Source organism: Anser cygnoides, chromosome 2 (genome assembly GCF_040182565.1).
Source record: "Anser cygnoides isolate HZ-2024a breed goose chromosome 2, Taihu_goose_T2T_genome, whole genome shotgun sequence".
NCBI classification, from domain to species: domain Eukaryota; kingdom Metazoa; phylum Chordata; class Aves; order Anseriformes; family Anatidae; genus Anser; species Anser cygnoides.
In genome coordinates this window covers 146,675,001-146,702,500 of record NC_089874.1, presented here as the reverse complement: position 1 = coordinate 146,702,500, position 27,500 = coordinate 146,675,001, and the positions used below count along the sequence as shown (strand labels likewise).

General features: G+C 35.1%; 1 protein-coding gene across 4 annotated transcripts in view; it reads left to right on the top strand.

Annotated features, from left to right (window-relative positions):
• Window positions 1-27,500, top strand: part of CSMD3 (CUB and Sushi multiple domains 3) — a 712,079-nt gene that overhangs the window by 569,640 nt on the left and 114,939 nt on the right. For all 4 annotated transcript variants that reach the window (XM_066990669.1, XM_066990670.1, XM_066990673.1 and 1 more), the window contains 10 exons: window positions 3,896-4,009; window positions 4,686-4,781; window positions 5,676-5,879; window positions 9,661-9,785; window positions 12,779-12,875; window positions 13,961-14,065; window positions 17,142-17,260; window positions 19,187-19,256; window positions 20,966-21,082; window positions 25,943-26,152. In XM_066990669.1, the coding sequence (XP_066846770.1) occupies window positions 3,896-4,009; window positions 4,686-4,781; window positions 5,676-5,879; window positions 9,661-9,785; window positions 12,779-12,875; window positions 13,961-14,065; window positions 17,142-17,260; window positions 19,187-19,256; window positions 20,966-21,082; window positions 25,943-26,152 (1,257 nt within the window). The remainder of the gene's footprint in view (window positions 1-3,895; window positions 4,010-4,685; window positions 4,782-5,675; window positions 5,880-9,660; window positions 9,786-12,778; window positions 12,876-13,960; window positions 14,066-17,141; window positions 17,261-19,186; window positions 19,257-20,965; window positions 21,083-25,942; window positions 26,153-27,500) is intronic.

The window sequence follows — 27,500 nt, the reverse complement described above, 5'->3', positions numbered from 1 at the left end:
CCTGAGACCATTAGAAGTCTGGAACAAGGAAGGACAAAGTGAGGGAACACAAACATCTTGCACGTACACAAGCCCATGGGACCTGATGAGATGCATGCAAGAGTACTGAGGGAGATTAGTTACCTCTGAAAGATCATGGCAATCAAGGGAGGTTCCTGAGAAAAACAAATGTCACTCCTATCTTCAAGAAGGGCAAGGAGACAGATCTAGGGAAATATAGGCCAGTCAGCCTTACCTACCTAAATGCCTGGGAAGGTGGGACATATAATCTTGGTCACCTTCTCCAAACATAGTAGGGAAAAGAAGGTTATTGTAAGTAGTCAGCATGGATTTATGAATGGGAAATTATGCCTTACAGACCTGATAGACTTCTGCAATGAGTTAACTGGCTTGGTGGTTGAATGAAGAACACCGGATGTTGTTTATCTTGACTTTAGCAAGGCCTTCAACACTATCTTGCATAACATTCTCGTTTACAATTTAATGATGTACTGACTAGATAAGAAGTCATTGAGGTGGACTGAAAACTGGCTGAACTGCCAAGCTCAAAGGATTGTGATCAACAGCATGAATAATAGCTGGCACCCAGTCAGTAATGGCATACCCCAGGGATTGATGCTGCATCCACTATTATTTAATATCTTCATGATATGTATGATGGGACAGAGTGCACTCCCAGTGAGTTTACAGATGACACAAAAATGAATGTGTTTGATATACCATATAGATGTGCTGCCATTCAGGTAGCTCATGAGGTTCAACAAAAGATTCAACAAGAGTCTGCAGCTGAGGAATAGCTCTGTGCACTAGTACAGACTGGCAGATAGCTGGCTGGAAAGCAACTTTGCAGAAAAGGTCCTGGGGGTACAGATGGACACCATGCTGAACATGACCCAGCAATGTGCACTTGCCATAAAGAATGCCATCAGCCACTTGGACTACATTAGGCAGAGCATTGCCAGCAAATTGAGTGAGAAGATCCTACCCTTCCATTCAGAACTGGTGAGACACGTTAGGGGTGGTATGTCCAGTGCTGGTATCCCCAGTACAAGAGAGACATGGATGTACTGGAGCAAGGCTAATGAAGGGTGACAAAGATGGTTAAGCAACTGGACATGTAATAGAGCTGGGATTGTTCAGCCTAGAGAAGAGAAGCTTCAGGGGTATCTTATCATTGTGTATAAATACCTAGGGAGTAAAGGAGACAGAGCCAGACTTCTTAGTAGTGCCCTGTGACAGGACAAGAGGCAAGGGGCACAAACTGAAACACAGTAAATTCCATTCAAACAAAAGAGAAAAACTTTTTCCTGTAAGGGTGATTGGACCTGACAACAGCTTGCCCAGAGAGGTTGTAGACTCTCCATTCCTGGAAGTATTCAAATTCCTACAAGACACAGCCCTTAGAATTGTGCTTGAGATGACTCTCCAAGCAAGCAGGTTGGACTAGATGAGCTCTGGAGGCTTCCAGTCTCAGCTATAAATTCAGTTTATTTGATCTTTATTTGTATAGAAATTGACCTTTGAACTTGGCCCACTCTACGTTATAATTGCTATGTAATATCTTACAATAACCCCTTAAAACACAAATATAGTTCATCAATTCTGTTTTTACAGTTTTCACACGATACAGCTCGTGCTAATAGTTACGCCTCAGAACTTGCCTGAAATTTCTGTACATATCTTGTAACTTTTCATGGTACGGAAAATAGCAGTGGAAGTCACAAGGAACTTTACTTGGCTCAATGGCAAAGTGGACTTCACTGAGTGTGAAAATTTGAGGAAAATACAAATGTGAATGGACAACATGACAGAAATAATTAGATGGATTAAGTTTGTTAGTTATTTTCAGCAACACCACAGTGCAGATGTATGCAGCTAAATATTTTAAAAATAAGCAGAGCTAGTAAAAATAAAATTAAAAAAAAAAATTTTCTGAAGATTGGAGGAAAAATAAAGATATTTTTTAAATCTTACTTATGGTTCATCCTAAAGATAGACAAAATACTTTGTAAATGCCTCATGGAATTGTTCTTTTAATTACTTTTTTCTGAACATTTTATAAACTCCACATCCATGCTTTCACTTCAAAAAGAGGTTCTTGTTTCAAAAATGGACTTCATTTCTTCTTGAAAACAGTTTATGATAAGATCCCAAGTTAGCAGAATACAACTGCCATTTTTTACGTCAATGAGTGCATAGAAAAGGAAATAGGACAAGGAGAAAACAAAGGAAAAGGAAAAAAGGAAAAGGGAAAAAAGGAAAAGGGAAAGGCAGAGGGAATGGAAAAGGAAAAGGAAAAGGAAAAGGAAAAGGAAAAGGAAAAGGAAAAGGAAAAAAAGGAAAAGGAAAAGGAAAAGGAAAAGGAAAAGGAAAAGGAAAAGGAAAAGGAAAAAAGGAAAGGGAAAGGGAAAGGGAAAGGGAAAGGGGAAGGGAAAGGGGGGAAGGGGAAGGGGAAGGGGAAGGGGAAGGGGAAGGGGAAGGGGAAGGGGAAGGGGAAGGGGAAGAGGAAGAGGAAGAGGAAGAGGAAGAGGAAGAGGAAGAGGAAGAGGAAGAGGAAAAGGAAAAGGAAAAGGAAAAGGAAAAGGAAAAGGAAAAGGAAAAGGAAAAGGAAAAGGAAAAGGAAAAGGAAAAGGAAAAGGAAAAGGAAAAGGAAAAGGAAAAGGAAAAGGAAAAGGAAAAGGAAAAGGAAAAGGAAAAGGAAAAGGAAAAGGAAAAGGAAAAGGAAAAGGAAAAGGAAGAGGAAGAGGAAGAGGAAGAGGAAAAGGAAGAGGAAAAAGACAATTTGAAGACTTCACATTTTTTATGTACTGATTTTAAAGCTTTATTAGAATGTATACTTTGGAAGAACTATAAGTGCCTAGCTTCATCTATTGCAATAAAATATAGCAGATAAAGATATTACTGACCATATGGCAAAGAAATATACTATGTCTCCAGGAGCAACATATCAGAATATTTATCACTAAATGCCTAACCTGGATAATGAACCAGAACCAGAAACTGGTTCTGCTTAGGTTCTGTTCTTAGTGGGTGTTACTATTCCTACAAATATATATCTTCTTCCATCTTTGTTACCCCTTTATACTCCTTAAGCCACTTTTCTGGCAAATTGCTAGTAATGGTGATAAAATTAGAATGTAAATGTTTTGTAGATATTTGGGTCAGAATTAATCCAAACTTTTTTTTTTTTCCCTACTTTAATTATTTGCATATATTGAATGGGCAAATACCTTTGATGTGAAAGCGCTGAACTTAAGTGCAAAAGTAACATTATTGAATTCAGTTGTTCATCTAGCATGACTAAAAAATAAATATATTTGTGACTAAATAATAAATATATTTGTGATTCAGCATATGAATTCCCAAATGTTTGTCACTTTGAGTTAGTTGCTCATTTATTTTGCAAATATAAAAGATGCACTGGATGTTAATGTTCTTAAGAAGAATTCCAAGGTCTATGAAACTTACAGAGGCTTATCAACAAAATGAATGGATAAGACAACATATATAAGAATATGCCGAGATTATAAAGGAGGATATTGAACTGAGAAATTTGGTGGGGAGGGAAAAGTAGAGAATTTGAAGATATAAAAACAGACTTTTTTTCCCCCTAATTACTAAAATTTTCTAACAATTACATGTATGATTGTGTACCTTCATTGCCTATTCTCTATGCTGTCATGTTATGAAAAATAACATTATACACAGGGAAAATTAATTAACTGGTCAGGGAAATCAACCAATAAATATATTTTCAATTAAAATATTTTAATGCAGTATATTAATGTATGTTCTGTAATCTTTTTCTTTTTTTTTTTTTTTTTTTTTCTTCTCATTTTATCCCCCATTTTTGGCTGTTGGTGCTTCTTGCTTTTTCTCCTTCCTGTTTGATCAGTGGTTTTTGGCCAGTTTGTATTTTTCCAGACATCACTCCATGATGTGGTTGAAGTATATGATGGCCCATCTCTGCAGTCATCATTGTTATCTTCTCTCTCAGGATCTCATTCAGGTATCTGTTAACAGAACTGTCATTAAACCATCATTTATTTTATATAAACTAAAGATAGTGTAGTTGAAAAAAAAGAAAAAAAGAAAAGACAACTGTCATATTTTCTTAGATACTGTTCAGGAAAATATATGAAATCAGGATTTTCAAATAAAAACCTAATCACTCAAACCTGTGTTTATTAATGAAGAAATAAAAGCCAAGTGGATTTTTTTTTTTTTTTGATATTTAGTTGTTACACTGTGTATTTGGGGCTTCTTACTTTATGTCTCTATTACTTTTATCTAGTGAGCAATCTGAAATGGATATTATACATTAAAAAGGGAAGCCAGCATATTTTTTATAACAAAGTGAAATTGTATAGATTATGTGCATGTTGACTTGATTTACAGAGGCATGGTGTGTATACACATATATATATATATATATATATATACTTTTTATAAGAGAAAAGTATATATTCATAATAACCGTGATGAGTTTTAGTCCCCCTTTTCTAGAACAATGGGATACTGCCAACTTAAGATGTTGAATCTATCCTGCCAAGTTAAAGAAACAGAACAGGACTGGGAAGGGGGAGGAGGGGGTCATCTTAGCTGTAGAGCTGTTGATAGGCATTTTGTATGCTTCTTTAGTAAAAACTGATTATGATAGCTTTGTATTTGCTTTGTTTGAGTAGGTGAATCCCTTCCATTGAGCTCAGGTAACCAGATCACGGTTAAATTTACTTCAGTTGGACCAGTAACAGCTAAAGGATTTCATTTTGTTTATCAAGGTGAGAGAGCCTGGAAAAATTTGTAAATTTATTAATTTCTTCACAAGTTGTAAATGATCAGAGAGGAACAGACTGAAAATGAAAAGGAAAATAATAGCTTGTTAATGATGTAACAAGTTTCATGATTTCTGCCTGTTTTTAAAAATAATGTTAGTACCATTCTTTTATTTGTATTTTAAATGTTAAATCAAATAATTAAAAAGCATAACGGAGGTTCCAAATTTAAGAAGGTGGTTATAAAATAAACTGTTTTTATGTTTGCTAATATGACTGACTAATGCTAGATATATCTTGCTGCTCAAACTGGTTTATCTCTCAATTTAAATATGAATAACTGCAAATGGTATTACCTGTGTGTGAATCAGTGATCTTTCTATTACTAAACTGCTTCCCTTCATTTACATTTTTTGCCTTTTTATGGGTAAAACACAGAAATGGTTATACATCAGTACTTGCAACTGCAATCCATTCTGCTATGGATTCTAAATCCAGATCTGGCAGGCATAATACACATTTAGAAATCCACATGAATAAATGTAAATACCTCTCTGACACAGAATTTTGTTTTGTTTTGTTTTTCTTTTTTTAACTATTAGATGAACATTTCATAGCGATATTTCTTTTCAGTGCCATTTTAGAAAGGTTTCATTATGGATTTTATGCATTGCTTTTCATCTTGGCAAGGATATCACTGCTATGCACTTCTAAATAGTAACTCAGTCATCAGAAGTATGTAATCCAAATTGTGAAGATCAAGTTGGGGATTAAGCAGATGTTCTTAACTGGCAAATAACTGAATGTTACTTCCAGTCATTCCAAATATTTGTGGTTCAAAATCTGAATTCCTCCACCAAATCTAAAATTAAGAATCCACAATTCTTTGTATGTTTGCAGCTGTTCCAAGAACAAGTGCAACACAGTGTAGCTCTGTGCCTGAACCAAGATTTGGAAAAAGGATTGGAAATGAATTTGCAGTTGGGTCATTGGTTCTTTTTGAATGCAATCCAGGATATATCCTTCATGGATCAACAGCAATTAGATGTGATACAGTACCAAATGCATTGGCACAGTGGAATGATTCGCTCCCTACATGTGTTGGTGAGTTCTTTAAGCTTTTTAATAGAATTAATTGCTGCCTAAAGTGTTGACCATTATCTCTAGCTGAATGTGTTCCTTTGTTGTCATTCGCACAATATTTTATTCCTGCTTACTTTTATTCACTTTCTTCTCCATTCAAGGTTAAGATTTTAATACCCTTTCAATTCTAACCTTGCTGCGATATTTCATTAGTTTCTTGAACATACCCTTCTATTATAAATTATATGTTACCTTCTTTTACATTAACATCAGTGACATCCCTCGTTATCCTTTAATCAAGTTTCAGAAATAACAGTTTATTCTCTGACTCCTTCAAGACTAAGATGCTCTCACCTTTTGGATCTCTAATAAGATATTGTATGCTCTTATGAAGACTACTATATTAAAGATTTAAAAATAGTTAAGTTAATATTTCAGTGCTTGCAAAAAACAAAACAAAGCAAACAAAAAAAAACCAGTAATTTTCCAAAGCAGAAAATATATCTTATCTGGTTCTGGTCATACAAGATTAAATTCTCAACATTTAAGTCTTAAATTAATGTGCTTCTATTGACATTAATAAAGCTGTTCTGTACTAACTGGAAATCAGGTGATACCTCTGAAAAGTCTCAGAGTAAGGAAATAAAATTATATTGGTATATTTTTCCATAGGTTTACATCAAGGGCAAATACAACACATTGGCTGCTGTACATGTTATTTTTTAATACAGTTTTTTTTTTTAATATAAAAAAAAATCAGTTGTTTATAAATGAATCAAAATTGGTTGTCATTTACACGGGTTTTTTTGCAATGCCATCAAACTTGTAGCCTGTAGCAAACCTGTAGCATCTGTTGCAGTACCAACTGTGCCATACATTAATTCTGTGCAAATTGAATACATTAAAAAACATTCATTTTGAGGATGAAGGCATCTGAAGAACACAGCTCCCAACCCAAACAGTAAATGTATGTATGAGTTAAAGTTACTTTACTATTCTTGAAAGAGAATAGATTTATTAGAAAAATCATTCTAACCTACAGCAAAACCGCACTATGGAACTGACCCCAGCATTAAGAAGTATATAAGCAGAGTTTTAGATGAGTGGAGGAGGAAGGGAAAAAGGAAAAAGAAAACATTTTTAATTAGGTTGGTTTTGAATCCTCTTTGCTTAATCATATGATGCTGCATGGCAGAGACTGAGTGGTTTTCAATAAAAACAAAATGTTTCCTCCATAATACTAAAATCTTGACAGAGATCACGACTAAGTACCACTGGGGTAATATTAGTAAAATAGGATTAACAATATATTATACATGAATAATGTTTATTTGGACTGTTTCAGTCAAAATGAATAGAACCATGATTTATATATCAGTAAGAAACAAGTATTTATCTGTACTTCATTTATCCTCGATTACTACAGTACAATCAATATAATTGTACTGTTTATACCCTTGAAATGTATTCACTTTTTTTTTTTTTTTCAGACATAACAATTCAGCAAAGTGTTGTAATAATTATTTTGGTCATTGATCACAATATATTATATACATATACATATACATATAGACATATTCTGTGAAAGACAGACTGTCTCTAGGCAAGCTGAACTGTGAAAGGGTTACAGGCCACTTTACATGTGAAAATTACTGTGCCAATAACAGTGATAAAATATATATGAGGATAAAATTCCATTGAACTAAATCAGTTTAATAATTGAAGTGGTAGACCTGACCACATTAAATTGCCTTAACTCTAGTGAATGTTTGAGTGTTTTCTTACAGTCAGCAGACATCAATCATTGTGTCCATCCTTTTACAAGTAATTATTTAAATGTTTTGAGTTATACTGACCTTTAGTTTATCCATGTAATTTGAAGAGATTCTATCAATTATATGTCATACAAAATGTAGCTACAGTATTCGTTATTAAGTGGCATTCTTCTAGGTATTTTATAAATCCTCATACTTTTATCTAATGAAATCAATTCAGAACTTATCGAAGTTTCATAGAAATGATACATTAGCTTCTGTTTAACATCTTTGTTGGCAACATGGACAGCTGGATTGAGTGCACCCTCAGCAAGTTCCTCAATGACAACAAGCTGTGTGGTGCAGTTGGTACACTGGAGGGAACAGATGCCATCCAGAGGGACATAGACAGACTTGAGAGGTGGGCTTGTGTGAACCTCATGTTCAACAAGGACAAGTGCAAGGTCCTGGCAATTCCAAGAACAGGGTAATTCCAAGGGTCAGGGCAATTCCAAGAACAAATACAGGCTGAGTGGAGAATAGCTTGAGATTAACTCTGAGGAGAAGGACTTAGAGGGGGGTTGGTTGATGAAAAACTCATCATAGGCATGGCAATGTGTGTTTGCAGCCCAGAAAGCCAACCTGGGCTGCATTAAAAGAAGTAGGGACAGCAAGCAGGTCAAGAGAGGGTGATTCTCCCCCTTTACTCTGTTCTCATGAGACCCCACCTAGATTACTGCCTTCAGCTCTGGGATCCCCTATATAATAAGAACATGGACCTGTGAGAGCAAACACAGAGGAGAGCCAAAATCAAAGGGCTGGAACACTTCTCCTGTGAAGATAGGTTGAGGGAGTTGCTTTCTTCAGCCTGGAGAGAGAAGGCTCCAGGGAGACCTCACTGCAGACTTCCAGTACCTAAAGGGGGTCTACAAGAAAGCTGGAGAGGGACTCTTTATCAGGAAGTGTACCATTACAAGGAGTAATGGTTTTAAACTAAAAGAAGGGAGATTTAGATTAGATAGAAGGAAGAAATTCTTTACTCAGGGGGTGGTGAGGTACTGGAACAGGTTGCCCAGAGAAGCTGTGGATGCCCCATCCCTGGCAGCGTTCAAGACTAGGTTGGCTGGGGCTTTGAGCAACCTGGTCTAGTGTCTGACACCCCTGTCCATGGCAGGGGGTTTGGAATTAGATGATCTTTAGGGTCGATTCCAACCCAAAGCATTCCATGATTCTAACAGTTTATTAAACTATCTCATCAATCTTTTCCTTCAACTTCTTAAATACCAACAGAATATCTGTATCTAGATTAAGTTTTAATTTTATTTGTCCCTGTCAGAGCATCTAATGATCTAGACAAGATACATTCAAATTGATCATTCAGAAGGGAAATGGTGTTGATGTATGCCTCTGTCTTATTCCATGTGTAACAGTTCTATTAATCCATGCACACAGATATGATGAGTGAAGTAAGCCTTTAGCAATTTCTTTACTAATACAATAGATCCGTAGTCTGTAATTGCATAATTCATACAAGCAAAGAAGAGTTGCCAAGGAGTTGAGACTGGTGATATTGATTATTTAGACAATAAAAATAGCAATATTAAGATAGAATTTTTCTGTTTTAATCCTTTATACGAATAAAATACATAACTGTTCAAACTTCACTCTTAAGCACTAACAATTAAGCTTTATATTTGTAAGGTTGCTAGGACATATTGGAATTAATTTTGTTTGTTAAAGGTCAAATAAATAAGACAGGGGAATATGAATGAATCACAGAATCATAGAACAACATGGGTTGGAAGGGACCTTGAAAAATTGTGTAGTTCCATGAGCAGTGATGCCACTTTGTTGTTGTTGGTGGTGGTGGTGGTGGGTTTTGTTGTTGTTGTTGTTCCTGAGGCACATATAATTTTTTTAAGTTTAACATAAATTTACAAAAGTTTTCAGCCATGGTATGATGAATGTTGTGTAAGCTTTAATAATAATAGCTCTTCTCACTTCTGAGGCTTTGCACTTCTTTTTTTGACTTGTGCATTTCCTTTCAGTGCCCTGTGGTGGAATTTTAACAAAGCGCAAAGGGACCATTTTGTCTCCGGGTTACCCTGAACCTTATGACAACAATCTGAATTGTGTGTGGAAGATCACAGTACCAGAGGGAGCTGGGATTCAGGTAAGTATACTTGTTATTTTCATGTTATCACCATGTTTAAAATTGTTTTTTCCTGGTGCAAGAGCATGAAAAGAGTATTCATACATTCTTTCTCTCACTAATGATGGTCACAGTGGAACTCATTGCACATCTTTTCATTCACACAGTTCTTAAAAGATATAAGATTTAAAGAAATTTTAAAAGATATACCCGTAACTTTTAACGTGGAAAAAAAAAAAAACTGCTACAAGTTTAACATATATTATTTCAGTATGTCAATGATTCATTGTAAGCAAGAGGGAATAGAGATGCTTCCCCATGTGTTTTTTTTGTTGTTGTTTGTTTTGTTTTGTTTTCCTCCCTCCATCAAATTACATAAATCTTGTTCTTGCAGTGTTCTTGCAGAGATGGGTTCTTTCCATTGAGAGATTGTTTGTTTTCCTAGAAGTTCTGTTATTTTACATATAGTTACAAAAGTTCATTGTTACATAAATATGCTTCAACTGGAGTTGGGAATGAGTCCTTTAAAATATTGATGTAATTCTATTTTACAAAAACTTAGATTAAGACCTTAATGGAACATATAGCAGAAAAATATCTATAAAGCTAGGTTATGTATATCTCACTTTTTAGTAAGAAATTTAGTGAGGCAGTTATGTCTAATATAATAGAACTTTCAAGCTTCATCTCATTAAATTTCTACCATAACACTTATCAAGAAACCATGGTAGCAAGTTTTCTATGCCCTCGCTTCAAAAACAAAATAAAATAAAATAAAATAATAATAATAATTTTAAAAGAATAAATAAATTAGTTTCTGTATATAAAGATGTAATAAAGGTCCAATTGCCTATTGGAGTCTATTTAAAATAGAAAAGACTATTTCTAAATTTACATTTAAAAGTTTTGGAAAGGAAACAGGATAACCATTATTATATCTGTTTTTTAATAAATTACATTACAGAGATTTTAATGTATTCTAATGCATCAAGAGTTTTCAAAATCACAGAATGACAGAATCACAGTATTGTAGGGGTTGGAAGGGACCTCGAAAGATCATCGGGTCCAACCCCCCTGCCAAAGCAGGTTCCCTGGAGCAGGTTGCTCAGGTAGGCATCCAGATGGGCCTTGAATATCTCCAGAGGAGACTCCACAACCTCCCTGGGCAGCCTGTTCCAGTGCTCAGTCACCCTCACCATGAAGAAGTTCTTTCACATGTTGGTGCGGAACTTCCTGTGATCCATTTTTTGGCCATTGCCTCTTGTCCTGTCCCCACAAGCCACTGAAAAGAGGTTGGCCAAATCCCTCTGTCTCCCACGCTTAAGGTATTTGTAAACATTGATAAGATCCCCTCTCAGTCTTCTGTGAGGGTGACAGAGCAGTGGAACAGGTTGCCCAGAGAGGTTGTGGAGTCTCCTTCTCTGGAGATATTCAAAACCTGCCTGGATGGCATTCTGCACAGCGTGCTCTAGGTAATCCTGCTTGGCAGGACTTGGGTGGACTAGATGATCTCCAGAGGTCCCTTCCAACCTCGGCCATTCCATGATTCTGTATGACTACATTACTGAAGTCGTTCAAGCAGTGGTACCAGATGTAAATGCTGAACTATTTAATATCAAATAAAAAAGCAGAGATTTAAAAGTAGATTAAGGTAAATAGAAAGAGTGTGCACTAAAAAACTATCTTCAGGCACACTTAAATACATTAAAATGGGAATTTAGTGTACTATAATTTTCTTGTAAGTTAAGGCAGAAAATCATCTCAAGTAGGTAATTCAAAACACGTAGTACAGACTCTTACTTCACTGCCTGTCTTTATTGACTACATGGAAAGATTAGGGCCACTAATGTAACTTGCACTAAAATAGATATTTTAAATTAGGTGTTTTATGGCTAATATAAAAATTGCAGTCAGCAGCAATCTGGCCCTGAAAACACATTAAAAAAAATAAAAAATAAAAAAATAATGAAAAAAAGGAAATTCAATCTGCAAGTTTCCTAGGTCCAATTCTGTATCTTTTCAGAAATTACTTGCACTGCAATGGTGCTTATTTCTGTTGTTGAAGCTACTCCATTTTGGAGAAAAGTAAGGGAAGAATAAGTGAGACAGAAGAACAGCAAAAGCAAGCATAATTCTTTAATTCGTCTTGGAGGGTGGTTTGGGTTTCATCCCTGCTTCTGTCACTCTTTAAATGGTTTTCATTAAACAATTATTTCTCTTAAAACAAAAGAAAAAAATCCACACCCTATTCCCTCCAAAACAGGAATGGGAACCTAGCAGTTCTCTACTTTGCAGTGAGTGTTTTCACTTCATGAGAACATATTTATGCTCCCTCTTGCAGTCTATTTGCTTCCATTTTTGCATGATGTTGTCATCTCTGGAAGGAATGAAGTGAATGTTCTGCCTTTTGCTTGCAGCATGCTTGTGACTGCTCCTCCCCAGATGATAAATTACTGATGAAAGTAACCAAACAAAGGAGGCTGCTCTTACCTGGTGGCAGAATTGAACATGCAGCTGGCATTGCAGGACTGTTATTAATGCTGGATAAACTAGAAAGAATCACAAAGAAACTGCAGTAATTGGCAATACTGTATTTTGCCTTCCCCTCAATGTCCTCCAAATAATCTGGGTATTAGAATAATGTTCTGTGCATCCATGATTTTCATGGCTGTGTAGCTCTTGTCAGAGGTAATATATGGTTGTCACTAAGGGTCACAGAATTTGTAAGTCTGAATTGGTAATTAAATCCAAACAAAATTGTTAGAATGCAATTTTATTCGCTTAATGTTGATTTCCCATTGACTTTGGCAATGACAGCAAAAAACAACTTTTCGTGATTGAAAGCAACAGAGTTCCTGAAGTGGTCAGGCAGTTGGACTTGATGACCTTCCAACTGAACTATTCTATTCTGTTCTGTTCTGTTCCATTCTGTTCTGTTCTACATTTTACAGTATTTTTACATTAATGCAGAGGGGATTAAGCTAATGTTCTTTACCTCACATTTTTCTTCATAGGTGCAAGTGGTGAGTTTTGCTACAGAACACAACTGGGATTCCTTAGACTTTTATGATGGTGCTGACAACAATGCTCCAAGGCTCGGAAGTTATTCAGGTGACTGAAAATATTTTATAAGTATTTCACAGGGTCAACGTAGATTTTAAACGCACATCTTTTTCTAGTTCTTTTTTTTCTGTGTTTATTTCACCCATAATTAACAACAGGTAGTATTCTTTTTATTTTAGTAATCAGTCATTTTCACAAATTTGAAAAACTGAAAATTTTAAGAATGAAATAATATTCAGAGACTCCCAAACTATATGCATGAAATTCATGAATGCTGTCTTCTATTAATCTCATGATTTGCCCACTCTTATCGCAGGAGATAGAAATACAAACCTCTACACTAGATGCCTCATGAAATAGTACATTACTAAAGAATGCATTCTTTACCCGTATTTTAGATAAATGAGATCTGTTTGTTCGTTTGTTTTCCTTATTTTACTTTATTCTACTTCTTGTGTATGACATGAGATCACCAATAATGAGTTTGTTGCCTTGTCATTCTAAGATTCTTGTTACAGACTTATGCTGAAACGCAAATAAGTAATCAATCACATTTCTAAGAACAGTCCTACCAAATATCTTTGGTGTTGTTTTATATATTTGATTGTAATGCTTAAAGTTATTCCAGTTACAGGATTTGCTCTTGCTTTTATGAAAACCCTAGTGAATATTTCTCCTTTTGCTGATAAAAGTGTGTGATATGACCTTATATTAGACCCTGTTTCCCTGAATGTCCACAGTTCTTGTCTCCAATACTGACGTGCACTGAAAATGTAATAAAAGTTTTAATAGGGGCAGATATATGACAAGCATGCATGCTGACAGGATTTTGAGCAACCTGATCTAATGAAAGACATTCTTGCCTATGGCAGGGTGTGTGTGTGGGGGGGGGGGGGGGGGGGAGGGTGGTCTAGATAATCTTTAAGGATCCCTTGCAACCCAAACTCTTCTATGATTTGATGATTTTATGACAAAATATGTAAGAATTGATTTAATGATCTTTGCCTCTCTCTCATCCTCTCTTCCCCTTTCTCTTTCTCTTTTTCTCTGTCTTTTTGTACAAACACCCATGTTACATATGTACTTAGTTCAGTTTCTGTGCATTTCAATAATATTTTGATTTCTCTTTTCAGGAACAACCATACCTCCACTTCTAAACAGCACATCAAATAATCTGTACCTAAACTTTCAGTCTGATATCAGTGTTTCAGCTGCTGGATTTCATCTTGAGTATACAGGTAATACAGAGATGTTCAATTAATTAAGACCATTTTCTGGTTCTAGACATCAAGTGTACCTAAACGATATGAAAGAGGAATATTCAGTCCTATTGAACATAATGAGCTACATACTGTTTCTTCTGTAATAGTTAGAATTACATTTAATTCCAAGGTAGCAAGATCAGGCCTTAAATCTGTACTGCATGGATTGGGAAGTTTGATTTGTCTTGTTTTCACCTTCGTTTTTTGCTCTTTCAAAATCTTTTCAGAACATACAATAGCCATGAGTAAATGCATGGCCCACAAACTCCTGTGGTGGGCTCAGCTGTACCCTGCATTTGGAGCCAGCTGGAAACAGTTTTGTCCAGCACAGGGCAGCCCTTGACCTCTCTTCACAGTGGCCCCTGCAGCTCCCGCTGTTACCAAAATCTGCATATTATGCCCAATGCAATAATATATGCACTACATAATGGCCTTTAAGTGCATAAGAGAACAGCAGATTTTTTATTTTTTTTTAAATTATTGCTGAATATCTCACCAGCAGAAAAGGCTGTAATTATAAACATACTTTCCATCTGAATGAGATTGCCTTTAGCTGACTGACAGGAATTCCGACAGTCACTAACATTTTGTTACAATTTTACTTTTCCCCAGCTGTGCAATTCCCTCTGCTCATATTGGTTATGGTGTCCAATCTGCATAATTGTTTCATGGTTATTTCTTGTCATTTTTACAGTATGCAAATCTCATGCTGTGGTTGTCTAATTAGCCAGAGTACATAGCCTTGCAAAAGTGACATACGATAGCTTCTCTGTACCTAAACATTTATTATAGGTTAGAATTATCCTTCTATTTTCTTGAAATATAGGTACTGTCTCAGCTTATCACAACTTTAGAGAGAAAAAACCTGTAAAAAGTTATGAAAACAAACTAACATGAGACTGAATCCAGTGAAAATGAAAATGCATCTGTGTATTCATACACATTCAAATAATTGAAATATGTAATGTGCTGCTGGTATATAGCTTTCATCTCTAAATAAAGAAACTGAAATTTCAGAATAAATGCAGAGCAATATTCACTGATTTGAACACCCATTCTTCTTAATTGTTCTGATCATCTCTGGCCCTCTGTCACGGAATTAGATTAACACAACTCTAACGTAGCAGCAGTTAAGGATTTATTATATACCTCTATAGCAGATAACAAAGTAAGATTATATGATTTTAATGACACCTAATCAGTATTTATGTATTAGTCAATTAGCACAATGATCTAAAGAAATTTGCTACAATATAAACAGTGACTTAGTTAAAGATTCGTGAATGGCAAGGTTCATCTGAGACTTATTGCAGGGTTCTGGGCAGTCAGGCATTGGAATGGGTTGCCCAGTGAAATGGTGGCATCACCGTCCCTGGAGGTGTTCAAGGAGAGATTGGACCTGGTGCTTAGGGACATGGTTTAGTGGGTGACATTTGTGTGATTTGGGTGATGGTTGGACCAGATAATCTTGAAGGTCTTTTCCAACCTTAATGATTCTATTCTAAATCCAATTACATGCTTACAAAATACCCCCTAGAGCAAATTACTCTTCCTATGTCCTTGTTGGCGTTTGTCTATGGATGAGCTTGTTCCTTGAGGACTGAGCCCTGAAACGCACTTCTCAGGGTACCCTGGGAGGTGTCCTAACACAAGCGGAGATCAAGGGTGCAGCCCACTGTGATCCCTGGAGGGCTCCAAGAGTTCTTGTTTGGGATCGCTATTTATAGGATTGTGAGGCCGTTCATTTTTGGTCAGTAATATTCCAGAATTCAGGTCTTTGCCAATTTGTTTAGTAAGCAGGTTGTGCAGTCCCTTTTCCCTTAGAACTTAATTGTGTCCCTGTCAATTAGCCACATCACAGGGTCCAGATGTGATCAGAGGGGAGGCCTGATCACCTGAGGCATGTATTGTATAAACAGGTGTTAAAGGGAAAAGTCAAGCTTCATTGCACTCTATATGTTATAGAGAATATTTATGTGTGTACTTCATAGATTTCTTAGAATTTGTCTCAGCTTGCACCATTCATATATTATAAATAATTGTAAAATATTCTTTAAATAGTAATTTTTATTTAACTCAATTCTTACAGGAAGAGATCAGTTACATTACCAAGTTTTCAAGTATGTAGAAGACGATAATATAGTGAAGTGCTGCCATTATTAAATTCCACAATATTTCCCTATTGCCCTATGTACTGATGTTTAGTTACTTATCAGTCCTGGCTTCACAATTAACTAGGGTGGAGTACTTGCACTAGGCAAAGAGAGTAACAGAACTACTTACACTTCATGTTAGACATATTCTTATCTCACTGGGTAGCTGCAATGAAAAATTTATTCATTTCTCTTTTTGACAACCATGAAAAAGCATACATACAATTTATGGTGTTTATAGCAATCAGGAATTTGAGATATTTCTGTTATAATACTAAAGATACTGTGTTAAAAATAACAGATTAGGGGAAATTTGAGGTGATTATTGCACAAATATTTTACTCTGTGCATGTGTGAAAAATGGATGAAAAAATATCATCAGACCTATGGAGAAACAAGTGCAAATACATACAAATTTATGGTTTGCACTGTTTTTCCTGTATTTTGTACCTGTTGTAGTATTGGCTAGCATTCCCTAGAACAGAAGCTCGGAAAGTAAAGTGCATGTGCTCCCAATTTCAGTTAGGTAGGCTATGGTGAGACTGTGAGTAGGAATGAGTTGATATGAACCATTTCTTCTGAACAAAGGAAATGTAGGGGAGACTTTGCATTGAGACTGCAGATTGTTGTGAAATGTTTGTTATCACCCTGCTTATTTCTTTCCCTTTCCTTTGCTTTTGAAAGGAAGTTTTCCTCCTTTTATAACTTTTTTTTCTTTTTTTTTTCTTTTTTTCTCAGAATATTATGCTACTTGTTTGCCCACAGGCAAACTGCTGATACCCAATAGCTTCCTAAAACATTGGTACAGTGTGCCTATATACAATGTACACAGAAATTGTGTGAATTTAGGATCGGATTCTGTATTACTTAGAATGTCTGAACTTCTCAATTTTTCACAGCTATTGGTTTGGACTCTTGTCCTGAACCACAGACCCCAAGCAATGGGATCAAAATTGGAGACAGATATATGGTTGGAGATGTGGTATCTTTCCAGTGTGACCAGGGTTACTCCCTTCAGGTGAGCCAAGTTTCCAGTTTCATATGGTGCCTTTTACATGGCTATGTTACTAAATATTGTTTCCACTTGAGATGCTTCCTGAAAGTACTACAGTTTCCATTGATAGGTTACTGTTTTCAACCACTGTTTTTGTTTGTTTGTTTGTTTGTTTGTTTTCTCCTGCGTGACTCTGCAGTCAATAGTCTCCACTTTATCTAGCTCTTTGAGAGCATAAAAGAGAAAACAATCATTACCTATTCATAGTATGTCCCTATTTTAGCAAATAAAAATAAAAATCTTAAAGGGAGAAAACATTCTATTTTTATTATATAACAATGCATGATTAACTGGAGTTGTTGATACCTGGAGCAAAATAGGAAAAAGACAACTTACTTGCCTTTGTTTCTTCATTAACTAGTCTGGCCTGTAATATATGTTGATGGTTGTCAGATTCTAACCCACTGAAGTGAAGTTTAACAGCACTAATCATTTCAAATATACATTTTATATAATTCTGTGAAGACCGTAATACTGACAAAATATACATTATATGTATCATCAAAAAAAAAAAAAAAAAGAAATTGATACACCTTTTTTGGACTAAAATTAATTTTATAAAGCTAAAGTTTATGTTGTATAATTGAAACTGTATCCGAGTTTCCCCTTCAATATAGAGTTCCTAGCCAGTCCCACAGCCTCCAAGCATTCCAAGGAATGTTCTGAAATGTTCTACGATTACAGCTGTGAAAATGACTATTGAAATCTAATTCTTATGTTGCTTGCTTGTAGCAGGTCATTCCTGGGAGAAACCAGTCTTTTTTTTGTTGGTTTGTTTCTTTGTTTTTTTCCGTTTTCATACTTAAATACAAATGTGTGAGCAGGCAAGCCACAGTACCTACCTGTATAAAGGAAATACAAAGAACGCTGGAATGTAAACCATGAAAATACACACAAAAAATCTCTTTCCTCCATAATGTTTTTCTGGCACATGCAGCATGACCTTGCCTCTTAAATTTAATTAATTAATTAATTTATTTATTTATTTATAGCAAGGGGTAGATATGCCTACATGCACCAGTGGAGGCAGCATGTTTATTTTTCTTCTAGGACAGTAAATGAATGGTTTGCACATTAATAAATAAATTATTTACAATTACCATGGATGCTTTACAGATATTTGGTTCCGTGAAATGCTACAGGCTATGAAAAACAACTTTTCTTTTCATATGAAGGTTGAACAAACAGGCTAAAAAGCTACTGATTGTTTCCTACTGGGTCATCTTAATGTGTACACTACATGGTTTTGCAAGATATCGCAAGTACAGTTTTCTCTTAAGAATTTTCATTTTCCTTTTCTGTTCCTGGGATGAATGTAGTGGCTCACTCTGGTGGATCTTGGAACTAACTGGTAACAGATTGCCTGGAAATCGTAATAACTAATTTGTTGTAAAGTGACAGTGTTGTAAAGAGTTTCCTTAAATAGCTCAGCTTTTCACTATTTAAGCTATTTCAGGGTTGAGCATAAAGACTCAATTTTGAATGGGTATTATGAATTTTAAATGTAAAGCTAGTAGTATATAATGTATATAGGTGGTTATCTTTTTCCATGTTTCACAAATGATGCAAATAAATTCTATGTAAACATCACTTCAATGAGACCTGTAGTTTCTAGACACTTGGTTTATACTAAGCTGGTGTTATGAAATTTGTCTGGAGAACATTAGAAATAATATTAAGGAAATAAACATACTTTTTCTAGTAGGCTGTCTCATAGTTGCAGTCTTCTCTGAAGGTATGATACAAATCACAGGGTATGCAATCTATATTTTATACCTTATTTTTTTATACTTATTTTTAATTATTTAAATATTGTTGTTGGGATACTAATGATGTATCATATATTGTATACTTTTTATTATATAAGTTAGCAATGTTGTGCCATTTTAGGGACATTCACATATCACCTGTATGCCTGGACCAGTAAGAAGATGGAATTACCCGATTCCAATATGTTTAGGTATGTTCATCATTCATAAACTTTTTTAAACAAGCCAGAATGAGAAATCCAGAGAACTCAGAAATAAGAGATAAGTGTAGGGGAAGAAACAGGGAGAAGTGAAAGAACTGAATTAAAAGAGAAAAGATCAGACTAAGCTGAAGATTTTCAAAGTATACTGCACATATTATAGCAAAGCTTTTTTGAAATGTACAGTCAGAAGAAGAATGGCATATGTTCCAGTCAGAATCTTCTGTATTAGTGATGAGACCTCCAGAGACCCTTACACACATACTTTATTTATGAATCATTTCCACAGTAGAGTGATGAGTACTACAGAAAATACTGAAATAAAAATAGCATTACATTATCATCTCTGATGAATTCAACATAAGGCATGTCTGCCCTATTTAACAAGATGTATTATCTTTCAAATTAAGCTATATAGATGACTATATTAATACTATTGGAAGAAGCACTGGGAGCCTGCCAGAAGCCTAAATGAAATATCTGAAATGAATTAAAATATGTTCTGTTTAGGTGATGAATAAATATGAGTAATGCAAAACTGTTCTTGCATTCTTTTTCACTGAATATAAATGGCTTTTTGTTTGGGTTCCCTAATAATAAAAGTTATCTCTATTTGTAATGACTAATGTACAGATAGCAAGATCCTGCAGATCTCATTAAAAATTTATATTTGCTTTTCTTCAGAACAGATTATTTATCCTCTTGACCTGTCCCACATAATCCTGTTCTTAATCCTTTGAGGTGTTATACAGTTCCTATGAGATACTGGGTTCCCACAGTTTAGTGGTTGGTGACAGCTGGTGATGTTATAATCACCAAGATTCATATATTAATCATTAATATTCACAAAGATTCAGATATTAATAATAATTTGGTGGAAGTTAGTCTTCAGTTTTCATTTTTTAACATTACCTTATATCTAGGAAGTCTGATACAAGAGTTGTGCTACTGTATGGAAAATTCTGAAGAAAAAGATCAATTCTCTTTAATGACAATTTGTTTTCTATTATTTTTCCTTTTCTGCAAATAATAATTTCTAATTGTGTTTCAAAGGATGTAGCAACTGTTAATTGGACAAAACTGTTATTTAAAAATAATTGTATTTAACATAATTAATCTCTTAAAAAAGCTTACATTGATCTGTAAGTTACATTACTTACTGATGTCATGAAAAAATATAAAATTAAGCCCTAAAATGGGTTTAGTTGAATTTCTAGAAATATTTAATGCATTAACATTTCCAAAGTATTAATTTTATCTCATTTCTAGAACAGCAGGGTTTAAACAGAGTTTTTGAAAGGTCTCTTGCAAAATAAGAATACAGAATATTTTTAAAATACATTTTTTCTCTTACCCAGATGCATACAAACCAAAGCAGAATTGTGTTTATGTGGCTATGAGCTGATGTGTGCAACTTGCATGTTCACAAAGGTGGTTCGCACAGACAGTGCATCCTCTTTTCAGGTGCATTTGTTGCCTAAATTTAAACCTAGCCAATTCAGAATAGAAAAATATTTTTAAGGTACCCACTCGTAAATTACTTTGTTACATATATTTAATGATAAAAGAACTTTATTTATTTATTTATTTTAATATAAACCTTGATATTACTATATTATTTACCTTGAAAAGATCCTTATTATTCTGCAATAATTGTTAGCTCATTCTACTCTTCTGAAAAATGTCTGTTTTTTTTGCAGCACAATGTGGTGGTGCCATGTCAGACTTCAGTGGGGTGATCCTTAGCCCTGGGTTTCCTGGTAACTATCCTAGCAGTTTGGATTGCACATGGACAATAAAACTGCCGATTGGTTTTGGTACGTGTCCTTTCATGGATAAAAATTGTTTTGTTTTGTTTTATGGATTCAAAAAAATGACATATTTTAAAATATTCTGAATATTTATCCTGGTAAGAAAGGATTTTGGATTTATTTAAACACGTAATCAGACCCTGAAAAGAAAGATTTAGAATAAAAAAGCAAAAATTTATTTGCTTTTCATTTAAAATATACTGCAATTTTATGATTAAAATAAAATTGCTTAATAAGAATAAAGCACAATTTTCTAACTAAAAAGGGTTGATTTCTCTTTGTGAGGCCATAAACCCAACAAAAATATCAGTTAAGAAGAGGTAAAAGCTACATTTGAGTTCATTATTTAATCATTAATCTTTTTTTTTTCATGTCCAGAGTGAATATTGCAGCAGCATAGAAAATGTTCTTGGAAGGGACCACTAGAGACCTCCCACTTAAAGTGAAATAATTGGTAATGTTAGATCAAGTCTTCTATGACTGGCAGAACCTTCTCAGCAGGGCTGCTGCTCTCCCAGTCAGTTCCCAGCCTGCACAAACAGATAAAGCTGTTCCCCCACAGATCACAGATGCAGAAATTTGCACTTCCTATGCAAACTTTTAAGGATTGTAATGACTTTTGACACAATCTTCAAGGGTGTCATTTTTAATTATTTTTATTTTAATTATTTTTATTTTTTATTTTAGGTTTCTCAGGATAAAAATAAACAAACAAAAAAGCAATGCAGAAGCTCAGTTATATGGTTTAGCAACTACACTCCCTTGTTTAGTATCCTCCACAAATTTGTTGTGGATGCATTCTCATTATCTAGGTCTCTTGTGAAGATATTTCATAGTATAAGCTTCCATATCAACACATAGAACATTGTGATTGTTACTGGCTACCAACTGGATATTGAACAACTGATTACTAGAGCCTCAAAGTTCAGTTAATTGTAACCCACATACTGTCCATTCATCAAGCTGATATATCTTCTGCTTGTAGATGAGAATGCTATAGAAGACAAAATCCAAACCCACAGAAGAATGAAAGTATATTATATCAATTTTTCTCCCTTTGTCAATATAGGCAGTAAATTAATCACAGAAGGAAATCAGTACCCATCAAGTGTAATATTCTCTTTTTAAATCCAGGTTGACTGGTTCTGTGTACATTTTTATCCTTTATGTGTTTGGAAATTACTTCCAAATAGACAAGTTCCATAACCTTTATGTGGGTTGCAGTGAACCTGCAGTTGCCATCGCCTAGGTCTTTTTTTGTGTCTTAAATATATATGCATCTTTAGCCTTTTTATGGTCACCATTGACTTCTCTCATTCACCATGATTTTGCACGGAGAATACCATAATTTCAATTACATTGGCCAACTCACTGAACACCTTTGAATGGATCCTATATCACAGAATCATGGAATGGCCGAGGTTGGAAGGGACCTCTGGAGATCATCTAGTCCACCCAAGTCCTGCCAAGCAAGATTACCTAGAGCACGTTGTGCAGAATGCCATCCAGGCAGGTTTTGAATATCTCCAGAGAAGGAGACTCCACAACCTCTCTGAGCAACCTGTTCCACTGCTCTGTCACCCTCACAGTGAAGAACTGCCCCCTCAGATTCAGATGGAACTTCCTGTGCTTCAGTTTGTGCCCATTGCCTCTCGTCTTCTCACTGGGCACAAGTGAAAAGAGACTGGCTCCATCCTCTTGACACCTTCCTTCAGATATTTATATACATTAATGAGGTCTCCCCTCAGTCTTCTCTTTTCCAGGCTAAACAGACCCAGCTCTTCAGCCTGTCCTCGTACAACAGGTGCTCCAGTCCTCTAATCATCTTAGTAGCCCTCCTTTGGACTCGCTCCAGTAGTTCTACGTCCCTCTTGTACTGGGGAGCCCAGAACTAAACACAATACTCCAGGTGTGGCCTCACCAGAGCTGAGTAGACGGGGAGGATCACCTCCCTTGACCTGCTGGCAACGCTCTTCCGAATGCAGCCCCAGATACTGTTGGCCTTCCTGGCCAGAAGGGCACATTGCTGGCTCTTGGTCAGCCCAATGTTCACCAGGACTCCCAGGTCTCTCTCTGCAGAGCTGCTCTCCAGCAGCTCGCCCCCCAGCCTGTACTAGTGCTTGGGGTTATTCCTCCTGAGGTGCAGGACCCTGCATTTGCCCTTGTTGAAATTCATGAGGTTCCTTATGACCCAACCCTCCAGCCTGTTGAGGTCCCTCCAAATGGCAGCACAGCCCTCTGGGGTGTCAGCCACTCCTCTGAACTTTGTGTCGTTAGCAAACTTGCTGAGGGTGCATCCTGTTCCATTTTCCAGGTCACTGATGAACAAGTTGAACAAGATGGGACCCAGCACCTGGGGAACACCGCTAGCTACCAGCCTCCAACTAGACTCTGCACCACTAAGCACTACCCTCTGAGCTCTGCCATCCATCCAATTATCAATCCACTTACACTGTCCACTCATCTAGGCTGCAATAAATCTACTATGGCAAAATTTTGATTCAAAGCTGGCCAATACCTTTGTCCCTTCTAATTTTTTACACTTCTGGCAGTTGTATAGGGTCACATGCACTTCTTGGAGTTCTTTATATGTCAGTTGAATTGCATTCTTTTTTTTTTCTTTTTTTTTCTTTTTTTTTCAGATCTGCCTGTTTTCAATTTGATAATTACCATCTTCGGTCATATTGTTTATTTAATAATACAGAATTTCTGGGTCTACTTCAGTAAGTGGATTTGTTATCCCAAATAGTTTTCCCTTCTACATCTGCTCAGATTATTCTTCCATTCTTTTTAAAATCACTTGTGTGATCTTTTTAAATTTAAGACCTGTAAGCATGGTTCACTCATGATTTACAAGAAAGCCATTCATTCTGCATGGGTTGTTTAAACAGAAGAATATTAAACCTCCAGTAACACTGACTGAACAGAATCTATCCTTGTGGGAAACACGTTATCTTCGGATAAGAATTTGCAGATAAACCCTATTAGTATGTGTGTATTTTGTTCAAAAGTCACAAGATTCAAGTGAATCATTGATTTTTTGTATTAGCATTTTATTCAAATAGCATTGGCACGTTAATTCTGCCATTACCTGACTCAAGAGCTTGACCTTATAGTGTCTAGTGTTTCTTTATGAGTCATAATTCTGTCTAGAATCTTCAGGTCCCATGAAGATCTCTGCTTGTTGAATTATCGAAAATAATTAAATTAAATTAAATTAAATTAAATTAAAATAATAAAATAAAATAAAATAAAATAAAATAAAATAAAATAAAATAAAATAAAATAAAATAAAATAAAAAAATAAAAAAAATAGCAGTAGTAGATTTATCATCCTAAATCAAAGCAACAGAGAAAGCTATTCATGAGCTATAAGGGAACAGGATTATTTTCCAGAGATTTTCAAAGGCATTTTCTATAATAAAGAAGAAATAATAAAATTATGGAATATTGATTGATTCCATTTCAAATTCCATAAAGTGGTACATTCAAATGCATATGAAACCTGCTGTCTTTTTATCCCAGATATATTCCCTTCTACCTCTTGCCTTACTTTATTGCTATCCTACTTCTTTTCCAGTCCTGACTCTTTCCTTCAATCCTTTTTGTTTGCTTACGTTCTCCAGATTAATGCTTCCATTTCACACCCCACATCCAACAATTCCAACTTGACTCTTCAAACTCCCATTTAGACTCTACATTGCCGACATACTATTTAATTTCACCGCCACTAGGAAGGAAATTTAACTATTCAAGTTTTGCCGTAGCTGAAATAAATCAGTTTAGCTCCACCAAAAACAGTTTTTCTACACTGCATTTTAGTCCCTGTATTTATTTTATATATTTATTTAACACTCACTGTTTTCCAGTTCATGCACAGGAAAACTGAAAGCTCCCTTTACCAGAAGAAAACTAAAAGTGCAAAGATTGAAATGGGCTTGACATTTTCACCATTTCTATATGTTAAATAGGAGATGAATAAAACTGAATTTAAAATTTGAGTTACATTTCATTGTAATCAATGGATTTCATTGTAATCATCATAGGAACCTTCTATAGGATTTCACTTGTTTAAATATTTCTAATGGGAGGTCTTCAAAGTTAGAAGTCATGGATCATAAGCTTTTCCCCTTCATGTTAACCAATATTGTAATCTAAACCAATGTCTCTATGCTGACAGTCTTAGAGCTAACAATCTTAGAGCTGGTTTTATATCAAAGTGAGTTTAAAAAAAAAAAAAGAGAGAGAGAGAGAGAGACAGTAAGATAGCATGAGTTAGCAGTTATTAAGCAATGACAACTTAAACTTAGCACAAGTTTTGCATACGAACTGAATTCTCTGTGTAGGAAAGGAAGTGTATAGGGTTTTGGAAGGCTGGCAAAATCTGTTGGTACGCTGGACATTTTGTCTGTAAGGACACTGTGAGAAACAGTATCAAAAATGCTGAAATCCGAAAAGATCACATCAACTGGCTTTCCTTGGTCAACTAGGTGGGTACCCTCGTCATAAAAGGAAATGAAGGTAGTTAAACAGGACTTTCCCCTCTTAAATTCATGTTGCCTGTAACCAATGACTGTGTGCTTTCAGGTGTTTTTCATTAATAAATACCTGAACATCCCCAAAATAGCATACAATTATAAATAACTTACAGTTCCATGACTTAGATAAGGTTTGTTTTGCCTTGTTAACATTTCAAGATTAGTAATGTATGAGAAGAAAGAATGTTTCACACCAAGACCCTGAGAGAATATAATGCATTTCCATTGGTTATATTATTTTCTGATATTATCAGTGTAAAATTTACATACTTTATTGCCCCCCCAGTATTGATATCAACGGCTTTTATTTGCTGACAATGTTTTTCAGGTGTCCATCTGCAATTTGTGAATTTCTCAACCGAGACCATACATGATTACTTAGAAGTTAGGAGTGGATCTACAGAAACTAGCACTGTTATTGGGAGACTAAGTGGCCCTCAGCTACCAGCTTCTCTGTTCAGCACAACTCATGAAACTACCTTATACTTTCACAGTGATTATTCACAGAACAAACAAGGATTTCATATTGTGTATCAAGGTGAGAGTTTCACATTCTTATATGAAAACAAGGTGGTTGTTGAAGACTATTTCTTGTCTTGCCATTCCTAAAAGATAAATACGAAATAAAAGATTTTTTTGTTTCAAACTCATTACACATTGTGATCAAGCCACAGAATTACAACTAAAAAAAAAAAAAAAAAAAAAAAAAGCATGTTCTCTTAAAAAAAAAAAAAGTTAAAATGTAGGCAGACATAATTTTTTTATGTTTGAATTTGGTTGGCATATTAATTTACATTGCATGGGCTTATAAAATAACCATCTCCATTGTTTGATCTTTATAATCATATGGGAATCTCAATTATATGTCTTGCATTCGAGAAGGGAAAGTTCTAAATATTGTTTTAGAGCACTTGATCCATATAGGCTGTTTTAGAGTAATGCTAACCTAGAAATCTCCAATTCCATTTTGTTTCCTAGTTGGTAATTTCCCTGGAAGGTTCTTGTTAACTTGTACTCAGATAGGCCATGCTGAGCTGGTGAAGACTGAAAGTTCATAATTGCATATGCATTTTAAAAGAAATCAGATCACCACTGTTCACAGAAAAAAATGTCAAATGTTTATTTTAAACTATACCTGTTTCATGATGTGAATAATTTCAAAGGATGATTTCAAGAGATTTTACTTTATAGCATTCCCTTATTTCTCTTTCAAGAATAACAAACCCAAATTGACTTGAACTCTATGTAACATTCTGGAATTGAGCTACTGCAAAAAGTATTAGCTTTTAAAGCAAAAATCAATTTGTGACCTAAACTGCTTGGTATGATTTTCTTCACTTGTATATGTAATATGATATAATTTGTAGCCATAAGGGAACTCTAAAATCTACCACTAAGAAGGACAGTAATATTAAATGTGTGTATTGTTACTGTTAGTAACAGTAATCATTTTGGAGATGCTGTTACTTGTAAGCAAAGAATTCCAATAAAGTTCTTCTCAGTTTTTAACCACACAAGAGAAAATTGTTTATATCAAACATATACAATCTGAAACATTCTGATTTCACAGATTTTACATAGCATATATGTTCCCAGTTCTATAATAAGAAGTCAATGTTTCAAATCCTGGAAAAGATCACTAAGATGTGTGAAAGAGGCTTATTTTCAAATCTTGAAAATCTTTGATGTTCATAATTCATTATAGAGACTTTAAATTCTTCTGAGAAAACCCAGAAAAATTACAGACAGATTGATCTTTTCTCTTCCTTTAACATAAGAATGTATAAACAAAATAAGCATATTGTATCGAGCCCACCAGTTCTCCAGCTGGTTTCCTGCTTGTGATGTTGTTAAATATATATATATATATGTATGTATGTATATGT